The following is a 23,223-nucleotide window of genomic DNA, read 5'->3' on the forward strand; positions in this document are numbered from 1 at the left end:
CACCAGAATAATAGAGGAAAAGAAAACCCCAAACACTTCCCAGGGTCTTATTTGCCTGAAGCTATAAAAAAGATAAAGAACTTTAGACAATTAACTGTTTTATTCATTTTCATTTTTAGTGCCAATTCAAAACTAAAATCATATCAATTGAGACAAATACTCCCTTTAGTGTGAGAAAAGCTGAACCAGGCTCTGGGTGGATGGCCATCTCCCCTGACTGGTTGGCATGAGTGGAGAAAGTAATCAAAGATCAGCACAAAAACATTAGGTAGTTTGCATAATAGTCAATACATCAAAATGTGTTTGCTAATTGCACCAACTGCAATATCTTAATAGTGACAAAAATATGAAGTATACCTGTGTAAAGTCAGAGACAGTCAGTCTCAATCAAGCAAAATATTTCCCCACAAACATTTATTGAGAGTGTTTTTCTAAAAGTTTGTTCTGAAATTGATTTATTTTTACATATTCGAATAATTTTACACTTAAAGAGATAAATTCAAAATTATTTATTGCATGGCCTATGTACAGAAAATCAGAATTTGTTGAGATGGAAAAGTTGATTAAAGGGCATACGTTTAGAGCAGACAATTAACAAACAAAATGAATTTTAACAAGTTGGTAACAAGAATGAATGTGAGTTAATACTGCAGCTCCCTGGACATGCCATACAAAAAACAACAACAACAAAAACCCAGTGATGATCCTTTTTTTTCCCCAAAGGGTACATCAGATGATGGTTCACTAAAATAAGATGAGGAATTTAATTTGACAGGCAGAACCCAATGTGAGTTCCACATCCTCTTCTTTCAGGACAATGTTCAATGAAATCTAGAACACAGGAAAATATATACAGTACTTGACTCAGAGTCTGACAGTTCTGTTTCTGGTCCACACCTTCAACTGATTGGCAGGTATACAAAAAAATAAAGTTGGAAGCAAAACATAAAGACAACACCAAGCAGATGGCCAAATGCTTGTATGCAGACATGAGGCAGCTGACCACCAGCTTCCAAGATGAGTATGTCTGCATAGTGAAGAACTTGTCAATCTGAAAATAAACGACTGAACTCCCCCGTGACTAGTCATTTGTCAGTTAGGAAATCTGATGAAGTACAATAGAAATGTTCGCCTTGGTCTTACTTTGGACGATACATGGAGGGAGCAACAAGCTGTGCAGCCCTACCACTTCACAATGTCCCATTTCAGCTGAAAGTCCTCAAACATCCAGAACATAGAGAGTTGATGAGGCAGGGGCTTCACAAAGATGTTAAATAAATGGAGGGTGGTGATCCTAGAAGCTGGAAAGATTTTTCTAAAAGAGCAGGGCTCCCATGCTGCCTACTTCACTCTGTTCTTTCACAAAAATCTCAAAGTACTGGTAGATGATGGTCACAGCCAGCAGGATACCGGTTCCAGAGCCAATGGCCCCAAGAAAGTCGGCCATTACTGACAAACCACCAATACAAAGACCACCAAAGGCAGCAGCTGTAGGAATGTACCTAGAACACAAAGCGTAAAAAAAGAATTATTGTTAATTAGAGAGTTTAATTATTTAATTAGTTACTATAGTTAGTTACAATGCAGCAAGTAGCTAGGAGGATGCATCATGACTATGTAGTACTGATTTTACATTTGGTAGCTATTGCTGGCTTTTTTGCTGAGTTTGATGAGAACATTGTTACAGTACATCTTGAGTAACTCTATCCCATGCAGTGATATTAAAATTTAGTAGTAGTCAGTAGGTAGTAAGTAAATAATACATTTAGATAAAGTGTAATGTAAATGATTGTACCTGTTGAGTTCATGGACCATTGAGGTTTCTCTGTGTCCCCTCATTACCATCTGCTGCTCTTTCAGCTGTTTGGCCACCTGAATGATGGAGAGGAAAGGAACTCTAAAGGACTTTCTGCTAGAAATAAACCATTAACAAAACCTGTTTAAATGAAGATACAACTTACATCTTTAGCAGAGGAGCCCGAGACTTCAATCCAAGTTTTGGAGAAGAAGGCACATGATCCAAGCATGAAGACAATGTAGATAACTGCATGGATTGGGTCTTCTAGAACAGAACCAAATGACTCTGGTGGGGAGAGGTAGTAACAGAGTCCACCAACTGGATAGGCACGGGCTGGACCACCTGACGATGTGTCCTACGCACAGGGGAAAGAATGCATGCTTCAGTGGGATGTAGAACAGGAAAACAATTTCACTAAAGCCCAAATAATATCCAAAGTCAATATATGGTATGACTCTCCCTTTAAGCATTTATTGAGACTTGTTTCTTCAAATGAAATAAAAGCTCAACCTATGCGAAAATCTTAGGTTACATTTATACTTACAGACCAAGTTCCAAGCAGATTAACCAGGAAATTGCCACTGAAGCGGGTGGAAAGCATCTGGGAAATAACATACAAGTTGGAGACCAAGGCAGACTGCAGGATGATGGGAATATTGGAGGTGTAGAAAAGCTTGATAGGGTAAGTGTTGTACTGGCCACGGTAACGAGCAGACTTGATGGGCAGATCCACTCTGAATCCCTGTTAGAAGAAGTGAATGTGTGAGACCAATTGTGAACATTTCAGACAGTTTTTTCCCCACTTTTTACAATCCTTTCAGATTTAGAACTTAAACAGTTGAAAGAAAGGCTTTCAAAGAAAGAAAAGATGCTCACCTGAAAGTATATCACTACAGCAAAGACAAATACTGTGGCAATGAGGTTCATGAGGTTAGGAAGGTTCTGTCTGTAGAAGGCCTCTCTCAGAGCACGGACTTTGTCTGTCCGTGTGGCCAGCAGATGAAAAAGAGCAATGATTGCTCCCTCAAATTCTGTGCCTAAAATAACAACAAACTTATTGGCACGCTTTGGAGGAATGCAGAAAAGCAACACAATCCAATACATTTACCATTGTGTCTTTTACATATTCCAGAAATAATTTGTGTTATTATTATTATTTTACCTCTTCCTGTGTTCACAGTTGTGGGGCTAAAGGCTTTCCAGACAATTGTTTCACAGATGTTGGTGGCAATGAAAAGTGAAATTCCTGAACCGAGACCATAGCCCTTCTGGAGCAACTCGTCCAACAGCAGCACGATCAATCCAGCTACGAACAGCTGTGGATGACCACATTGGATCCAGTGAGCTGGTTAAGCACTGAGGCACTCACATGAACATAATTCTCAGACATTAATTCACATTTCCTAGGACAGTCAGAGCTCTTCATTCTGACCTTTTCTTTTAAAAGCTGAACCTAATAAGTATATGTATGCACTTCAAGCCCACTGGATCTTATTTTACTTTTAATGTAAAATTAACTAACTTAGAAACCAGCTGGTTTAAACCAAATGATTATTGTTGATTCTGATTAACAATTATGCCTTTTATAACATAAAAAGACATTTCTCTGACATACACTGAAATGACCCCATGCTCTTAGTAAAGTATCAGTGAGAACTGACTTAGTATTGTGCCCTTTGTTTCAAGAATAATTACAGTATTGATAATGAGTACTTTAAAAGTCCATAATCCTGTATTGGATATGCCTGTGATCTTAAACTGACATCTGCGAAACTTAACAGCAGTCATAATTTATATCTATTTGTTTTATTATAATGGGTCTTAACGTCATAATATTCATACTTTAAAAACAATCTGTTCTCACCTGAATGATGATGAGCAGACAGATTCCGGCACCCATCTCAGAGGGATCTCCATACATGCCAGTCATCACGTATACAATGGCCTGGCCAATGGTGATGATCATTCCAAACACTAAAAATAATTACCAGGGGTTATAGAAGCTACGGACATAAGTGTACATTTTAACCAAGAGTTTGCAAACCACCAGCTGATGAGAATTTACTTACATTTCTGAGCTCCATTAAAAAGAGCCCTGTCCTTTGGTGTGTCACCAACTTCAATTATCTTAGCTCCAGCCAGAAGCTGCATTATCAGACCTGAGGTGACAATAGGTGAGATACCCAGCTCCATTAGGGTTCCTGAAAGGAGAAGATATTCAAGTTAGGACATGCCAGCTGGGGACTAGACGTGAAATTATTCCTAATTATTGCTGAGTCAAATACCTCTGTTTGAAGCCAGAATTACTCTCATCCAGTAAAACGGATCTGCAGAGTCTGAAGACATGATGCCAAACAGGGGGATCTGGAGAAGAATTGATCAAAGTGTGTGATGTTATTTCAGTTATGCATTTAATTTAATTTATTAAAAATCAAATCAAGAAAATAAAAAAATATGTCTGCAAATCTTGTTTTAAGGCTTTCATTTAAAAAATATGATAAGAGTCTTTGTGTAAATACCAACTTTTCATAGCAACACTATGTGTAAATACATTCTGAATAGACCTCTACATATACCAATATACACTGTAGGTGCCTTAGTAAGTTTTGACTGATCTGTTGAAAAAGCAGCAGATTATAAGTCAATGCATTTTTCACAGATTTAATCAAGTTGAAAGCACCAAACATTTTCTAATTGCTTGTGTTTGTATGATTCTGAATGGATTTCTTTGAGATGTTGGCTTATAACAGGAATAGACACAGACATTTGAGACATAACTTACTAGCGATGGTCAGTAGTTAAATAAAACCAAAAGAATTGATATGTTAGCATACAACAGAAATATATAAGCTGTCATATTTTTATATAAGACCAAAGTGATATTACATAAATAAAAACTGTGAGTCTGTGGTGTAATGACAGTGCAACATATTATAAATAGTAAATCATCAAATATTTTATTCCCATTCACAGTATTTACTTACAATACTCAATTGAATTAACCACAAATAATACCAACACTTACCTGGCAACACACCAGGAAGATGAAGAGAGTGATGGCAGTCCATAATACCTTTTCTCTGAACTGGATCTGTTGGTCAAGTATATTTAGAATTCAGCAACTTAGTAGTTTAACAACTGTCAGCTAAAGCACAACCAACATATAGTTTATATATTGCCAGATACACACCTTTCTTTCAGGTTTTTGAATCTCTGGCAGGACTGCACAGAATGGCTTTATCACCTCCAAGAATTTGACTGAAAACAAGCAAATGTGAGTGTTTAAGAGAGGACGCTGGACATAACTGATGGGGATCAGCCGGACGTGGCAGTGAATGGGGGGCGGACTCAAGACAGATTTGCATTTACAATAACCAAAACCAAAGTGATTTCCTGAAGAATAAAGCAGCGTTTATTACGGTGTTTCCTGACATTTTGCTAGACATTCACATTAATGTTATACGTTTTGTGCTGCCATTAGGAGGGTGATTTAAGACCGACAGGCTCAGGATTACGCCGGTTGTGTTATGCGTCGTCATCACTACACTCAGTGCCTTTGAATGAGTGGCTAACAAGTTAGCTAACAAGATATTCTCAGCCAAAAAAACCCACCGTGGCGCTTCTGATATCTCACTAGGAGCAAAAAAATCAGCTTGGATAAAAAAACACCTAAGTAATAAACTGTAACAAAAAACCTCCGATCAGAAAAAGCTTATATCAGTACAAAAGAAACTGCCAACCTGCTACTTAGCTAGGAGTTAACCGCCTGCTATCAATGCCAGCGTCTGTACCGTTAGCTAACTAAGGTGATAAAAAAAAAAAACCTTAAAAATACATTTTGGATCTTGTTACACATTCTCTAGCTATTAGTCTCGAAACAAATCAAGTGTCGAAGTAATACTCACTGCCCATGATGTCCAAACAGTCCACCTATCTGTTCCTTCAGTGTGTAAATCTGACCAGACTCCGGCTAACTACTGAACCACAGGGAGGAGAAACTTAGAGACACGTCACCGAAGCGTTTAGAGAAACACACACACGTCATCAAATACTACTATTACTACTAGTAGATGTAGGCTACTAACCAGACTGTATATGAAGAAGCTGGTAAAGTGGAGCATATTTTATTACCACGTTAAAACTACGAGAAAAATAATAAATTATTTTTTTCTATATAATTCACAAAGACAATCTGCCTCTGCAAAGCAACTAGCCTAATTACAGCCGGGAAATGAAGGTATAGTGGAGTAAAACAGTATTTGCCTTTGGCCTGTAGTGGAGCAAAAGTAAGTGTAACAAAACGAAAGTATTTCAGTAAAATATAAGTACTTCTAAACTGTAGGCTACTTTAGTAGAGTACTTGTGTAGGCTACATGTATTTGGTTGCAATTAGTTTTTTTTTTTTACTTAGGTTAAGTAAAAGATGAAATAGTATCTATCTACCCATCCATCCATCCATCCATCCATTTATCCATCCATCCATTTATCCATCCATTCATTTATCCATCCATCCAGTATTTAAACTATTTAAAACTTATATATATTAGGTAAAAAGCACAGGAATATCTGTAGCCATATGGATCAAAGTAAACGTATTTAAGTACCGTATACCCCCCAGCAAAATTAACCTCTTCTGAGGCCTGGCAAGAATGTTCCAGCCATGGTACAGTGAAGTTCTATACACCTGAACTGATTCGTTAATTAATAGCCTAATTAATTAATTGGGCTTTGAATGACAGAAATAAAAAACAGGCAATAAATTGAAACCTTAGTGCATTATGGATGAATTCTTATTATTAAATCCAATTGAACTGATATACAGTAAATCACATGGACAAAACAACGGAAACATCTGAAAAACTGAATACAACACTCCTATGTCCTAAAAAGATTGTGAAGTTGAATCTTTACATATAAAGGAACTTGAACAACAGCTGAACATTATAATGTACACAAGGGAAGGATTTATTTTGAAGGTTATTATCCATTAGACAATATCAGTTCTATGTCTGTGTACCTAATAAAACTGCCCAAAGTCTGCATGTAGTAGATGTTTAATGTATACTGTCTGAGTGTTCTAGGATCAACAGCTATTTACTATTTGACTATTCCTCACAGCATGGATATACACATATCTCCACCAGAGAGCAGCATTAGCCTGAAAAACATTTAGTTCAGCAGGTTGTAAAGACATTTTGAGACAAAGCTGCTTTTTCTCTTTTCATTCTCTAGCCTACATGTCTTAAATGAGAAACTTGAACTTAAAATGTGTTTTGTGTAAACAGCCAAATGACCAACAAACTATTCAGCTGTGATCTGAATAAGGAAAACCAAGACTGTATCACGACTGATTGTGTATCCACTTTTGTCAAGGTGTTAGATCAATCTTCAGTATTTAGGCATAAATGTCTATAAGTAGTATTTTATGGCTAACATGAATGAAATCGATCAGTACACAGTGCAGCAGAGAAAGATTTCAGTCTTTCAGAGCGCTCTCTGATAACAAAGAGCCCATAGTGTTGAGGCACAAAGAAAAAGATAAGAGAAGCACTACTCCAACAGAATAAAGCCTTATCTCAGGTTATGTTGTTCAATAACACTGGCTTTCATCCTCAGCATCCTCAAGATGCAGTGTGTACTAAACAGTGTGAAATTAACTCACCTGCTGTATTGTTTGCATGGGTTGGTTAAAGGTATAGTACAACAAAATGTATGACTGACTTGAACAGTAGTGGATATACTCAAAAACTGTACTTATATAAAAGTTCAAATAAACTAACAATAATGCACTCTAGGAAATGTATAAGTACACGCTGAAATTTCTAATTGAGTAAAAGTAAATAAGTACATAATTCTTATTTTAAACAAATTAAAGTAAAAGTATTTCACTATATTTCTTTTTTATCTGTGGACCAATTCTGCTTCATGTTTGGGAAACATTAACTAATTAATGGTAATAAACATAAATGATGGGTTGAAACTAATTAACTATATGGGGTTTTATTTCTAAACTACTCATGTTGAGTGAAAAGAAGAGTTAGTCAACGCTGAGTTCAAGTTCAGGAAGCCAAAAGGAATAATTACTGAATACCAGATCAATTTGAATACTGCTAATATGTCAAATAAGTCTTTTAAATAAGAAGGAAAAACTGACATTATGCCTTTCTCTCAATTGTATTAAAAAATATAAAAAGCGTTTTATATAATTTGTAAATTGACGTAATTGTACCGCAACATTGATTAGAAATATAATAAAGTAAAAAGTATAGATGTTTGCTCGAAACAGTAATGGAGTATAAGTCAAACTAGCCATAATTAAATCTACAAGTAAACTACAGATATGTGAAAAATGTACAGTAACAAAGTACTTGTACTTCATTACTTTCCACCACTGGACTTGAATGAGCCAGTCAAACATTTTTCTAAGAATGCATATGTTTTTCACATTCTTTCTGGCCTCGATAGTTTACCCTCCTCTGATGTAAGAGAGGAGTGTTTTGCTTTCTTATTTGTCTCGTCCTAGACCTGAACAGAAGTCAAAAACAGGTCACTCACGAGACACAATCCCAATATCCACAGTATCCTGCATTCACCTGTAATTCTGATTTCTACATGTTTACCCACGTGCCTGTAAAGCAGATTATCACTGGCACCTGGCAATGAGGGGAATCCTGTTGGGGAGGTAAAAACAGAGGAATATCAGGGATTTTATAAAAGCCACATCCTGGTCTATACATTAACAGGATAATGCTTCTTCCTCTGCAACGTCACACTTCCTGTGGCTCTTGGAGGAGAGATGGGAGACGGGGATACACTGAGAGAAAAAAGTGGGTGGGAGTAAAGAGTCACAAGATCACCATGAGTTTGAGAAGTGTGAGAAGTGTGAGTCATTTCAGCTGTCCTTTCCGCTGCGCTTCTGGGACAATCAACAGTACAATGTTATATTTAGTTAAAACTGTCTGACACACAGCACACAACTGACATCACTGCCCCTATGTCAACATTACTCCCTCAGCCCCATTCGGTTATATATTTTCTTATCCTATGATTATTTGCATTATACATTGTACGTTATTATATAATTATAAAATATTTTGAGTTGGTGGCTTCCTAGAGACCAACACCCCTCACTGCTGTGCTTTAGAGGGTCCTCCCTGTGGTCACCAGCTGTTCTGATCTCCTGCTGGTTTATTTCACTGTGATTGTCATTCAGTACTACTTACTAGAGGTCACAGGTTAAGGTTGGTTTGTTGTAACTGCTGAATTTAATTGTCCCCATAATCCACTGGAGTGATCCATCAGACAGAGGTTTTCACTTAAACACAAATACAAAACTTATTGTGGAGCTATAGAAAAGGTCAGCAGATTGTGAGGGAAATTTTAAAATCTAGGTAACACTGTTTCACTGTTTCACACTTTTGGCAGACCCAGTATCAAACTTGCTTACACTAGTGCCTCCTCACCTTTTGCTCCCCAGCAAGACATCGTGTCTCTGGCCACACAAAGAAGTGTGTTAGTTAGACATCAACTATAAAACTACCTACACCTGAAAATTTGCTTCCCAGAAGGGAGCCCACGGGAACCAGCACAAATCATCAATCTCAAGGACTTAAAAGACAATGAAGACAAAAGGACAAAGTAACATGAGCATGCTAATTAAGACTCCTGACCACATTGTATGAAGGTTGATTTGCATTGACTCATCCCTTTGTTCTTTGTGTGAACCCAGCTGTTGAGTTGTATGTATAAAAGGCTGAACAACCTACACATCTTGGTCAATCAGATTGGCCCACTCTAAAGTGTAGCTCTGTTCTGCTCTGCATGTTTCTCTATTTTGCTGATTAAATTCACCGTTATCATTCAGTTGTAAGTTGCCTTTTTGCCTCCTAACTTACCTTACAGTTTTTGCCACGACAGAATTGGTGTCAGAAGTGGGATTGGATGCGTGGTCTGGACTCCGATGGACGAACAGTAGCAGTGCATAAGTAAGAGCTTCTCCCCTATGGTTGAGAAGCTCTTCTCCTGAGGAGCCCAGCCGCCGATCCAATCCAGGAGCGATACGTACAGTAATACGGCGGTGAAACAGCAACAGAGAAAAACGCAAGCAGACCACAACTTGGTAAGAGAGCTCTATAAAACTCACTACTGGTTGGGTATTTGACAAGATGTTGTCTTAGTTGAACCGTTGTGCTATTGACTACTGTTGTATGCAGCGCAGTAAACTCTGAGTCGCACAAGGAAAGGTAGCACTAGGGAATGGCAACTAGAGGAATGGGTTTAGTACTGGGTACTAGAAGAGAAATAACCGCCTGGCCTGGGCACAGTCTGCCAACTGATTTGTCACCATTATGTGAAGACATGTCAAAAAATATAAGGGTAGTTGTAATCAATTGACTGAATGGTGGGAATTGGGGTTTCCTAAAGAGGGTAGTCTAAGTAGCAGACAGTTAGCCCAGTTAAAATATAAACTTGAAAAGAAAGAAAGGGAGATCGCATCACAAGTCCTTGTCCAAATGAAGTAAAAGAAAGAATAAGGTGTTCCAACCTGACTGGAAGGCATTTAGTATGTGGAAGGATGAGGGAGGGAGGGTAGAATGTTTAGACGACAGAATAAATAAAATGAATAAATGAACATGAAAGGCCAAAACAGAAAGAACCAGAAAATGTAGTTTATAGACCAAAAGATTGTTCTGACACTGAACCTCTGTATCCTGTATTGTCTGAGTTTCACAGGGATCCAGATCTGGACTCTGCTCCTCCACTGCCTCCCCCACTATACCAGAGCCAAACAGCACAGCAGGGGGAAATCCAAGCCAGCCCTCCCCCATCAGAAAATGCAGCAGCCACACAAAGAGCACAAAGGGGCAACACCTCTGAGTCATCACTCCTGGAGCCCAGCCCTGGAAGTGTGAAAGGACACTCCATGCACACCAGATCAAAAGGACAGAACTTTCCCCCCATTCTTAAAGAAAACAGATAGGAGATGGTATGCATGTCCTGACTTTTCCTATGATTGAGGTGGGAGGAGTTCATGGCCCCCACTTGTTTTCCGCCCCTGGACAGAATTGGACATTAAGGAAGCAATTGAGAAAGTCACTCACCCAAAAAGAATTGCTAACAAGTGGGGAGAGGACTTCCAGAACATGGTGCAGGACTACAAACCAACCTTTCAGGACCTGGAGCGCCTGTTGAAGCGACAGCTGGGATGTGATTTTCACAAGGTCAGACACTTGTTTACCAACTCCAATCTCAGGCTTCGTCTGAAGCAGCAAGACTGGGAACATGAGGACAATGCTTTATACAGGAACGCTGTAACACTACTGGTGCAGGGTGTGCAAGCAAAGTTTCCACTTAAGCAAGACATGAGTGTGATCAGTGCCATACAGCAGGAACCAAATGAGTCTGTGGGAGCATTTCTCGCACGGTTAACTGAGGCATATGACATACACAGTGGTCATGTTCCACCAGAAGATGGACTGAGAAGGAACCCCATGAGTTCCTATGAGGCCCATGAGCAGGGGGAGCAGATGCTGGATCAGGTGACACCTATACATGAGCAGACAGCAGATCAGGTGAAGCGCACCCTCACATTCACCCACACAAAGACAAAACCCAGATATGATCTGCATAATTTTACAATGTATAGTCATTCTGATAAGTACAAGATATTCCCAGAGATTTGCCTTTTTGTTGAAAATCATGAAGTGACCTTCTTAGTTGATTCGGGAGCTACAAGCTCTGTTCTGAAGACTGGCTCATTACCAAGTCCTCCCAAATTGAGTGGTAGATCATGTCTTACAATAGGTGCTAGTGGAAAACCTGTTTAAGAGATTTGCTCTGCTCCTCTCAAATGCAGTTTGGGGAAACAGACCATCAAACACTCATTCATAGTGCCACAAAACTGTCCAGTTAATCTATTAGGGAGAGATTTGATGTGTCAATTTGGAATAGTACTTTGTTCAACACTTGATGGAATCAAAGTCTTAAAACAGGGAGATGAAGAATATCCATCACAGCTCAATCAGATGATTAACATCCACTCACAATATGCATATAAATGGCAACTTGTTGACAACACGCCTGTTGCAAAGCAGCTTACAGATTTTGCACACACACACAGCTCACAAGTGGAAACATTCCAACATCATACGACACTATACTGCACAGCACACGTAAATGAAGGACCATAAAGTGAATATGAAAGTCAGTGGTATGTTGAATATGACAGTCAGTGGTATGTTGAAAATGGGGAATCGGAAGTGATATGTTTGACAAATGTGTATTGGACAAGGACTGCTGCGGTTGCCTCTGTCTCACTCTCCTCTAAACAGGAAGTACTATTTAAGGGGGACACTCCACATATCCCATTGGCTAAACCTTCTGACTGGAGTTGGCAAGAACTGGGCCCATGGTTGCAGAGCCGGCTGCTCCTCGAGGATTTCCAACCAACAGCATCAGGTCCTAGGAAGGAATACAGCAGGAAGGGTGATTTACATTGTACACAATTTAAATCAATTGTGCAAGCTTTTAGAACAGTTGAGCTCATTGATGGCCATGACACCGCACAGGCTGCAGCCTATACCATCACAGAAAGTAGTTTACCACCAGAGCTTGAGCAAATTCCAAAATCTCTCTGGGCAGCCCATAAATATGATGTAGGTCTTATGAGAGATGCAGAACCTCTGACAGTACATCCAAAATCAGAGTACAGGCCATGTCAGAAGCAATATCCATTAAAGCAGGAAGCCATCGATGACATAAGGCCTGTGTTCAATTCTCTGCTAAAAGCCGGTGTAATAATTTCATGTAACAATTCCCCAGTGCGCACTCCCATATTCCCTGTTAAAAAAATTAGAGACCAAGGTCAACCAACTGAGTGGCGCTTTGTGCAAGATTTGCAGGCAGTGACGCAGCCGTTCACCCCCGGGCGCCAGAAGTAAGTAATCCCCAAACCCTTTTGTCTCTGGTACCACCTAATTCAACTTACTTTTCAGTAATAGATCTGGCCAATGCCTTCTTCTCTGTCCCTGTACACAAGGACAGCCAGTACTGGTTTGCTTTTTCATTTGAAGGGAAGGTTTATACTTGGACTCGTTGTCCTCAGGGATATTCTGAAAGTCCAGGTTACTTTCATCAAGCTCTCAACAGAAACCTCCAAGATCTTAATTTGCCGGCCGGCTCAGCGATCTTACAGTATGTAGATGATCTGCTGATTTGTAGTCCAACTGAAGACGCATGCAAAATTGATACGGTGCACCTTTTAAAACATCTTGCAGATAATGGCCATAAAATAAGTCTTACAAGAATGCAATTTGTGCAGCAAAAAGTGATATATCTGGGCCATTTGATCACCCCAGAGGGCAAAACACTGTCACCAAAACAAATTCTTGCAATTCAAAATATTCCTAAGCCTTTTACAAAAAAACAGATGATGAGTTTCCTTGGCATGACATCATTCTGCAGACAGTGGATCCCAAATTACTCTTTGCGCGAAGCTTCCCTGTCTGCTATGGTGCATGGTAAACAACTTTCTGCACGTGATAAAATTAAATGGACTATTGAAGGAGAAAAAGCGTTTAGTGATCTTAAGGCAGCACTCACTGTCGCTCCCACTTTGGGTCTGCCTAATCCTAACATGCCTTTTACTCAATTTGTTGATCAAAAAGACAGTTACATGACCTCTGTGTTATGCCAATCTCACGGGGGTAAACTGCGGCCTGTTGCTTATTTTTCATCAAAGCTGGATCCAGTATCAGCAGGTCTTCCCCTCTGTCTGAGAGCAGTTGCTGCAGCAAAAAAAGCTGTTTTGGCATCACGTGACTTGGTTGGCTATTCTGATTTGATACTTATGGTTCAGCACGCTGTTACACACATATAACACACACAGAAAACTGCACATCTGTCAACTCAGTGTTGGTTAAGATACCACACTGTATTGCTGGAAATGCCTAAAATCACTGTGAAAAGATGTAATGTGTTGAATCCTGCTACTCTTCTTCCTACAGTAGAGGATGGAGATCCTCATAACTGCACAGAGGTTCTGGAAACCATATGTACTCCCAGACCTTATCTCACAGACACACCAATCTTGAATGCTGATTTAGAGTTATTTGTTGATGGGTCTGCTTCCTGAGATGTCAAAACGGGTAGAAACCTAGTTGGATTTGCTGTTGTCACCATACACTACCCTCTCACCTGTCTGCTCAGGCAGCTGAGCTGATAGCCCTTACGGAAGCTTGTAAATTGGCTGAAGGAAAAACTGGCAATATTTACGCATTTGGTGTTGTCCATGATTTTGGTTGTCTCTGGAGACAAAGGGGTTTTATGACATCAGCCGGAACACCCATTGCACACCACACTCTGGTTGCAGCACTTTTAAATGCAATCCTGTTGCCTAAACAAATATCAGTAATAAAATGTGATGCTCATACTAACAAAACAGATCCAATTTCTACAGGAAATTCATCAGCAGATGCCGCAGCAAAAGCAGCAGCCAGGACGGGACAAATGTTTCACCTAACTCTGCTTTCTCTTCTACAGGAACTCAACCCACAGGCTGACCTGTCAACCATGCAGTCATTGGCAAGCATATCTGAAAAAACTCTATGGAGAAAATCAGATGCAACACTACAAAATGGAGTATGGCTTGGCCCAGATGATAAACCTTGCTTACCTTAGGCTTATTTCCATTTGTATGCAAAATTAGCTCATGGTAAAGATCATGCTTGCAAGGGGGGGATGTGTGCATATGTCAACACTCACCGGTACACCAGGGGTTTTTCAACATATGCAGCTGAATACTGTAGAAAATGTTTAATCTTTGCCGCAAACAATCCCTCTGGTGCCATTAAAATGCCATTGCAAGGTCACCCCCCACCCAATGGGCCTTTTGAACATTGGATGATTGACTTCATTGAATTGTCACCATGCCAAAACAAAAGATATTGCTTGACCATGGTTTGCATGTTTAGCAAGTGGGTAGAGGTTTTCCCTTCTTCCAAACAGGATGCATCGACAGTGGTAAAAGCCCTAATAAAAGACATCATTGTTCGCTGGGGTATTCCAAAAAAGATCAGTAGCGACAATGGTCCTGGGTTTGCCAACAAAGTGTTGAAGGATTTGTCAAATTATTTTGGATTTGAATTCAAATATCATTGTTCTTATCACCCTCAGAGTGCAGGTGCAATAGAGCGACAAAATGGCATCGTCAAGACAAAACTAACAAAATGCTGTGAAGAAACAGTTGAAGCATTACCATTGGTACTGTTCTATAGGGGCGACTGTGGCGCAGGAAGGTAGAGTGGTTGTCCACCAATCTCACAGTTGTTGGTTCAATCACCGGCTCCTCCGTTCACATGTCGAAGTGTTCTTGAGCAAGACACTGAACCCCAACTTAGTTGCTCCTGGTGAGTGTTGGCCAGCTGCATAGCAGCTCCCCCATCGGTGTATGAATGTGTGTGATTGTTTGTGTGAATGGGTAAATAAAAAGCAGTGTAAAGCGCTTTGAGTGCCAATAGGTAGAAAAGCGCTATATAAGTGCAGACCATTTACCATTTATATGTGTACGAGAGTAAGAACAACACATGGGTTAAGTCCATTTGAGATTATATTTGGAAAACATATTGTATAGGGCTTAATTCCATCAAACAAAGTCTGATGACTGGGCATCATGAAGACATGATGCTGGATTACTGTGCAAAACTTTCTGCCTCTCTCTCAGTCCTTTGTCCCCAGGTGAAAGCAGCCCTGTCCACCCCTGCAGACACCAACCTCCACAATCTCAAACCAGGTGACTGGGTGCTCATCAAGGACCACCGGAGGAAACACTGGAGGCAGAGACGTTTCACAGGACCACATCAAGTACTGCTGACTTCCAGTACAGCAGTGAAAGTAGAGGGACACGCCACGTGGGTCCACGCCAGCCACTGCAAGAAGATCCCCACACCTGGAGCAGAAAAGGAACTACACCCAGAAGAACACCAACTAGACATGGAAACAACCGCCGTGGAAGACGACCAGCAAGGTACAGACAGTGTCGTTATAGGCATTACTGCCCTAACCCTGTGTGGGTGTTGCCTTATTCCGTGTGCATGCGGACTAATAAAGCGTGCAATTGACCATTCCTCCTCACACCAAATGACTATACAAAGTATTCCTTTACTTAGAGACAGTGCTTCCCTTGAGTCCTTTCACATCCCCAACTGGGAACCTACCTTTTAAAGAAACTGATAGCATTGAGTTAAATTGATTTGGGCCTAATCTGGGAACATAATGATGGAATGTTTTGAAAATCTTTGCGAATTAACATTTCTAATGAACTGTCCCTACAGTTGCTCAGCCTTAATAAATCCTGATCATATAATTATCATAAAATGATAAAAGGGGGGATGTGTGAGGGAAATTTCAAAATCTAGGTAACACTGTTTCACTGTTTCACACTTTTGGCAGACCCAGTATCAAACCTGCTTACACCAGTGCCTCCTCACCTTTTGCTCCCCAGCAAGACATCCTGTCTCTGGCCACACAAAGAAGTGTGTTAATTAGATATCAACTATAAAACTACCTACACCTGAACATTTGCTTCCCAGAAGGGAGCCCACGGGAACCAGCACAAATCATCAATCTCAAGGACTTAAAAGACAATGAAGACAAAAGGACAAAGTAACATGAACTTGCTAATTAAGACTCCTGACCACATTGTATGAAGGTTGATTTGCATTGACTCATCCCTTTGTTCTTTGTGTGAACCCAGCTGTTGAGGTGTATGTATAAAAGGCTGAACAACCTAGACATCTTGGTCAATCAGATTGGCCCACTCTAAAGTGTAGCTCTGATCTGCTCTGCATGTTTCTCTATTTTGCTGATTAAATTCACCGTTATCATTCAGTTGTAAGTTGCCTTTTTGCCTCCTAACTTGCCTTACAGTTTTTGCCACGACACAGATCACCAAAAAATAGTGGGTCATAAAGTCTGGGGCAAGGTTATAATACTTAATCACCAAGAATGATAAATGGAAAATGATAAAGGAAAATGTATAGAAGCACTTTGCACAGACATACCAGGTGCATCCAAAGTGTTTTAATGACATATTTAGGAAACTGATGTTCATCTGTGGCTATTAATAAAGGGTGCTTATTGCTTTACAAATCTCTGTTTAATGTTTTATTTAGTTGACACATGGCTATCAGCTCGAACCAGTTCTCCGTCAGTGTTCTTTATTGCTGTTCCACTGGATCCCTATGTTGGTAGCAAATGTGTGGTTGTGGTAAAAATTTAAAGTAACCCAGCCAGTAGTTGCAAAAGTAGTTTAAGTCAAGACCAAAGTTACTGACAAACCGGCCTTATCCTCTGAGCAGCTTTGCTTGTTTTTAAAGTGTAAAGTACCATTTGCCCTACTCAGTTTTGAGAGAGTTGAATCTGAAGAGGCTACACAAATTAATAAATAAAGTTGAATGCACGCTTTGTGTGTAATGCACCTTTATATTCCGAAGGAGTGGAGTTTTGAGTTGTTTTTGCTTTTGTTGTCCTGTTAATCCCACTATAACAGCTGTGCTCAGTGCAAGTTTCTTATGTAACGTGATAACCTTGATATGTATACACTGAACATAAATACAACCACAACTGTCAAACGAGGTAGCACTTGTTATTTTCATAATCAATTGGAAAGTGTCTGAAAAGACCAGTTGTTTGTTGATGATCATGATGTTGATCGGTACAATATTTAGAATGTGCCAATAGCCATCTTTCTTGCATAAGTTAACAGCCATCAGACCAGACAATTAACAGACAAACACAAATTTATTTGTATAGAATACAAAAATATTCTACCAAAACCAGAACAAATTGCTGAAAGATTCCTTCATGGGAAAATGAAAGCATCATGACATGAAACCTTTGTCAGTGATCGCTGCTCCAATCTTTATTGAATAATTAAAAGGTTCCTTGTGACATCAATGTGCTGTAAATGAGTAGGAGTGTACTGCAAAGGGACTTTTCATTGAAACATCCTGCCTATATCTCCTCCACCCACATGTATACACTATCATATAAGTCATCTAGGGGGAAGGCAATCCATGTGTAGGGGGATTAATGCAGTCATGTTTAAGCCAGTAGAAAACCAAAACAATCAGGACAATGTTGTGTACCTGACAAATCACATAATAATATGCCAAGAATTTGCTACCCTTGACTGGACAATAGAGGCTTAATCCAGATTATTCCACACTACAAACTGTATACTCATAACTCTCTCAACCAGGCATGTCCTGTCTGGGTTATTTTAAGCACACATACTCACTACAGCAGAAGATCGCCAGTAGCTGATTCCTTATATTGGTCATTTAACCCAGTGGGTAACATCTGATAAATCAATCTGGAATCAAGTTGGAATAAAGTCAGCCTTGTTCACTGCAGAGTGGCAGTCCCACAGGGCAAGAGAAAAAAAGGCTGGTGACAATGTGGTCCGTGTGAGGGTGCACAGGTAAGAAAAATCTTCTAGTAGGGCACCATGTCCTGCGTCTGCGGAGTAGAACAGGGATCTGCTGAAAACACATGGTAAAACAAAGAAACTGGCTTTCCAGAGTAGAAAAGCCTTACGGTAAGGCAAAGTGAAGAAACAGAAGAAGTAAACGAAGTCAGAAATAAAGTGTATATTCATGTTCAGTATTTCACCAGGTAAAGCTCTAATGGACTTTGTGAAATTAAAATTAATTAATATTGACATTATTGATTAATAATTGGGCCACAGATGGCAGGATCAAAGTCACAAATACTGCGCAGCTGGGCTGTTTCAATAGAAACCTAAAGTGACATACAGGCATTTAGAAATACTGTTCGAGAATGGAACGGGCCTGAATGCTCGCTGCCTATTGTGATATATATTGGGACTGTGAGAAAACTGCATATAACAGTAAAACATACCTGATTTATTAATAATTAAAATAACTGTTAGTTGTACCATTAATAAAGATGTACTGATTTTCAATGGCATTTATTTTTATCTATAGTACCACAGTTTTATTGCAAAGTTTTATTAGTCAAAGTTTTAATCAAAATGCTAATTTATGTAATATCTTTTGAAACAAATTATGTTCCAGTGCACTCCTGTTGAGTTCAGAGATTCTCAGAATCTTTGCCAGTGAGTAGTGGCTTTGTTCTTGTGTTTGTCTGACCCACTACTGAGATACTCTGTGTTTATTTATTCTTTAATTTTTCTCCCAGCTGTTTAAATATGTAAAACAGTCAATGTGGTGTTCAAAAGTCAAAAGACCCTTGTGAATTTGGTGGTACAAATAAACTTTTAGAACAGCTGTTGACATCATGACACATCTGATTGCAGCTGGGGAGAAATAAGACACCACTGGGGTCATATAAAGCCAGCTCTTACCCAGTTCTGTCCAGGCGACCTCATCTATTCTGCCCTGTCTCTGTGTATACAACCTCAACATCCACTGTTCTTGATCTTCTGCACTACATGGGATTTGATAAAACGTAAGTGAAATATCACGTTGTGCTAATTTGGTCTACATTAGGTCAACCTATCCATGTTTCCCATGATCTTTGACCCTATCATTCAGAAAAACTGCTTATGCAGATACAAAGCTCACTTAGTGAAAATTTGGGCTTTTTTGACAAACCTCTAGGTTACATTAAGACCAGTTAATTTATTACAGGTGCAAAAAGGTAGAACTGTGATACAACCAGCCTGACATTAAAAAGGGTCAACAGGTGTAATAATCCACATGAGTGGGTGTGCATAACTATCTGATTAATCACTTTACCAGAGTTCAAGAAGGGTTGTAAGCAGATTAACCCCTTCACCTGTATCCAGGTATCAGATTCACTTCCTCTTGAAAACACCTGCTTTTGTTGGGACAGTCATTTTTACATTTTCTTTTATGATGTTCCCTATGTGTGAAATAAAAAAATTGTTTCTACAGTTAACGTTGTTTAAGTTACATTGGCACAAGAGCAGCTGTGGAGGTATGAAAACACAAAACATGTAATTACATAATTTACATATAATTACATTTAATTACATGTATGTTGGGATCAGTCATCAATAGCTTTTATGAGACTGTGGTCATCTAAAGAAATCCAGGTTTGGTCAAACCACATTTCTGATGGAGTTCTTTAAAAACTGTTATTGTTCCATTAGGTTAAACCTTTTTTCATATAGCACCAGTCTGTTTCCTAATTTTTGGGTTGTTTCATGGTGGCATTCAGTTATTTGTTGTTTCTACAGGTAGAGGTTTGTAATTTTTTTTACAGCCCATTATCTTTCAAAGCTATGTGTCCTGTATTTTAATAGGAAGAATTTCTTATTTCACAAAAACCGAAAAAACAACTAGCCACTGTTTCTCACTATGATAAAGAAAATATTACCACATTAGCAGGCTATGCTACTGTCATGGGTTAAAAGCAGACAGTATAAGTTATTGTTTTAAAAGGCCACCTAGTCTCTAGGAATTTAATTTTCTTTTACTTCTAATAAAAGTTAAGCCTCACCTTATGTGAGGCATGTGTGCTTTTTTGTGGAAAAGTGATGTAGCATTCTACTTACTTAGCACACAGCCAGTGTTTCCATGTGCCCTTATTTTGACACAAGAGAGGTGATTAGACTGGAAACAAATGTCAACAATGTGCTTTCTTTCTTTTACGTTAAAATGCAGGCAGGAGTGGACCTATGGGTATCAAATAGCAGCAGCTGCCCCTTTAATTTCCCCCCGTTTAATAATATCCTTTTTCACTGGTGAGTTTCTTTAACCAGAAATTTTTATCTTTTTCAGGATGAGAAAATGACTGTATAAGAAACCACTTAAGGCCACCAACACAAGACCCTTCAGCACAATCAGGCAATCAGATAAGAAATGACATAACCTTTAAATTGTGCTGACTGTCAAACCATGTGCTCAGACACTTCCATCTTTATTCAAATACATAAACCCATGCATTTGTACTTCTGCATATCTGAAAAGATTGGTGTATTCATGTGTTATCATTAAGTAAGATTTAAAACACCAGATTTAAAAACACTTACCATTACACGATCAAGTAACATCAATTTTTTGGTTAATCTTTTTTGGAATATTATATATTTATTATACATATTATATCATATGTACATATGTATATGTATATATGTACATATATATGTAGATAAACTGTTGCCATAGTGATGTATAATTGTTTTTAAAAAATGATCCAGTCACCAAGGCAACTGTCAATGTCCCACGCCAGCACACCTACACACATGAAACAGAGACACAATGCAGAAACAAGTTCAGTCATCAAATACATGGAACACACAAAGGAATAAAGGAATCAAGTGTATGGTTGTCTTTCTGAAAGCTTCGTTGTTAAATCCAAATGAACATGTTTGACTCGATGCCATAATAGAGCAAAGCATATTCTGCAAATTCTGCTTTTCAGATTTAGTCACCAGATGAGCAGGAAATGTTCAGTTATTTTTAGATCTGAAAAGACAAAATGATAATCCCTCTCATCTCGTGCCTCATGCTACCATCTCTTCAAGAACGGCTTGTCTCTCTCATCCCATCCCTTTGAAGACATTCATCTTGTTTTCCCATAACAAATATAGGGTCATAAAGCATCATAAATATGAAAAGAATATCTTGTTTTTAAGTATCCAGTATAAAACCATAACTGGATTTGACATCACTGAATGCACCCAGTCCCCAAAACAACAAACAATTACAAATGTCTGCAATACTTTACTTCAGTTGTCCTGTGTGATATGCATTGTCAGGAATTGAGCAGATAAACACAGGATGCAGAAATTAAATTTTAAAAAAGGGTGGGTTTTTATTTTCCCAAAATGCAAAATATTCAAAGAATTTTAATTACTAAGAAAATTGGGCCCTTAAAGAGGTCAACAATGTAAAATACTACAAATTGAAGTACAACACAAGTTCTAACCATGAACACAATCAGAACTAACCTAACCTTAGAGACACTCAAGGGGTAACATATTGGTTGGCCAAACCAGTAAGAGACACAAGGGGTAGGCATTACTGTGACTAGACAAATTACAAACACATACTAGAGAGACAGTTCCATATTTCATTCCTGCATTTCTTCATATACAAAAGCAATACCAAAATAATGTAACGAACAAAGTTCTGGAGTAACTATAAAACTTAAAGATATACTTCCCCCCTATTTTGCTCCACGTATTCAACTGGGCATTTGGTGCAATTTGGGCCGTTTGGGTTCCTCAGTCAAATCTTTAATTTATATGACCAACATCCCTGGACTAGCATAATAGTAGCTCCAGATAAAGAGAAATTAAGTTAATACTGCTTAATTAAAATTACTTTAAGTACTGACAATACAAAATGAATCAAATGTGCATGCTACATTGACCAATTGCATATGTCAAAAAAATGAACCTAATACTTAAATCAAATGTCCTACTTTCCTTTAATTATGAGAACTTATAAACTTATTAGTGGCCAAGGCTGCGGCCATCATATGCATGAATATTTTTATATCTGAATGATAAACTGTGGGCATGTGGGTCAGCCTGTTCTAGCCATTTGTAATTGGACCGTGGCAGTGGTGATGATATGTGTTTGTGGCAGCAGAGTGTCTACGTGATGATTCAGAAGGTCTGCAGTCGCCAGTCACACCAGTGGGTTTCATTTCACAAAAATAAACTCTAAAACTAGGAAACCCTAAAATCATCAACATGCTGTCACTCACCTCTATGAAAAAGCAAAAATGTATCTTCATTAGCTTATACTAAATTCTTTATTATGCAATCCACACATTTTCCCACATCATTACACTTTCAATGGCTGCAAGCAGTTATGTGCTACTGTATCTTTTCAATTATTAGAACTTTATGTTGCAAAACACTCCATCCTTCTTATAGAAAGATGCGCCAAGCTGAAAGTGATGTTGCCTTCTAGGCATATTTTCCACACAGCCAGTGTTTCCATGGACTTTCTGGTAGAGGAAAGCTGATTAGGCTGACTACATAGCTGGTGGTTTCCTTCTTTCTTTTACTATGAAGTGCATGCAGTATTACAAACACATACTAGTCATTTTACGTAGCTAATACAGAGCTTGAACAGTATGTAGCTAGTGGCTAAAGCCTTCTAATACTTCCTGCTTAGTGCAACAGCTCTATTGCAAGTTTTTCATGTTTGAAGTGTATAATCTGAGCCATTTGCAGTGCAGATAAATTACCGATGTCACCACTGAATGGAAACTGTGCCAAAAACCTCAACTAAACTGCTTAATAATGAACTCTGTAACTATGATGACGCATAAAGTGTGAGGTTTGCAATGCTTGTATTTGTGTTGTCTCAAGCGAAAGCAGAACAAAGGAAAACTCCCAAAGTCTGTTCTTTTGGAATAGGCTTTCCTATGGTTATATTAGTCTAAAACATGTTAACGAC

The 23,223-nt window shown here is 38.8% G+C and overlaps 2 protein-coding genes across 3 annotated transcripts; one reads left to right on the forward strand and one right to left on the reverse strand.

Moving 5' to 3' along the window:
* Positions 1-399: 399 nt before the first annotated feature.
* Positions 400-5,839, reverse strand: sec61a1a (SEC61 translocon subunit alpha 1a). Its single transcript, XM_067505073.1, has 12 exons — positions 5,704-5,839; positions 4,989-5,056; positions 4,824-4,889; positions 4,084-4,162; positions 3,868-3,999; positions 3,663-3,772; positions 2,961-3,114; positions 2,675-2,835; positions 2,343-2,540; positions 1,962-2,153; positions 1,796-1,872; positions 400-1,502 (listed from the first exon to the last, which is right to left on the reverse strand). Exons 1-12 carry the CDS (start codon positions 5,708-5,710, stop codon positions 1,316-1,318), a joined length of 1,431 nt encoding a protein of 476 aa, XP_067361174.1. The 5' UTR covers positions 5,711-5,839; the 3' UTR covers positions 400-1,315.
* Positions 5,840-10,567: 4,728 nt separating this feature from the next.
* On the forward strand, positions 10,568-16,684 carry LOC137128098 (uncharacterized). 2 transcript variants are annotated; one of them, XM_067505799.1, is made up of 4 exons: positions 10,568-11,370; positions 12,130-12,283; positions 15,519-15,821; positions 16,299-16,684. In XM_067505799.1, the coding sequence occupies exons 1-4, from the start codon at positions 10,942-10,944 to the stop codon at positions 16,340-16,342; spliced, it is 930 nt and encodes a 309-aa protein (XP_067361900.1). In that variant the 5' UTR covers positions 10,568-10,941; the 3' UTR covers positions 16,343-16,684. The 2 variants fall into 2 exon arrangements, with proteins under 2 accessions (XP_067361900.1, XP_067361899.1); XM_067505798.1 differs by having other exon boundaries at positions 10,572-11,370; positions 16,247-16,684.
* The last annotated feature ends 6,539 nt before the right edge of the window (positions 16,685-23,223 follow it).

The sequence above is a fragment of the Channa argus genome, chromosome 5, assembly GCF_033026475.1.
Source record: "Channa argus isolate prfri chromosome 5, Channa argus male v1.0, whole genome shotgun sequence".
Taxonomy (NCBI): Eukaryota; Metazoa; Chordata; class Actinopteri; order Anabantiformes; family Channidae; genus Channa; species Channa argus.

What these genes read in the sequence shown, in the direction of transcription:
- sec61a1a (XM_067505073.1), bottom strand. An exon ending in TCTTCCTGGTGTGTTGCCAG is followed by an intron (nt 4,163 to 4,823) that starts GTAAGTGTTGGT and finishes ATTCTTCTCCAG; the next exon opens with ATCCCCCTGTTTGGCATCAT. An exon ending in AACTGTGAACACAGGAAGAG is followed by an intron (nt 2,836 to 2,960) that starts GTAAAATAATAA and finishes TTGTTATTTTAG; the next exon opens with GCACAGAATTTGAGGGAGCA.
- LOC137128098 (XM_067505798.1), top strand. Translation starts at nt 10,942, where the DNA reads ATGGTGCAGGACTACAAACCAACCTTTCAGGACCTGGAGCGCCTGTTG. An exon ending in ATGAGCAGACAGCAGATCAG is followed by an intron (nt 11,371 to 12,129) that starts GTGAAGCGCACC and finishes TCCTCTAAACAG; the next exon opens with GAAGTACTATTTAAGGGGGA. An exon ending in CGTGGAAGACGACCAGCAAG is followed by an intron (nt 15,822 to 16,246) that starts GTACAGACAGTG and finishes CACTTTTGGCAG; the next exon opens with ACCCAGTATCAAACCTGCTT.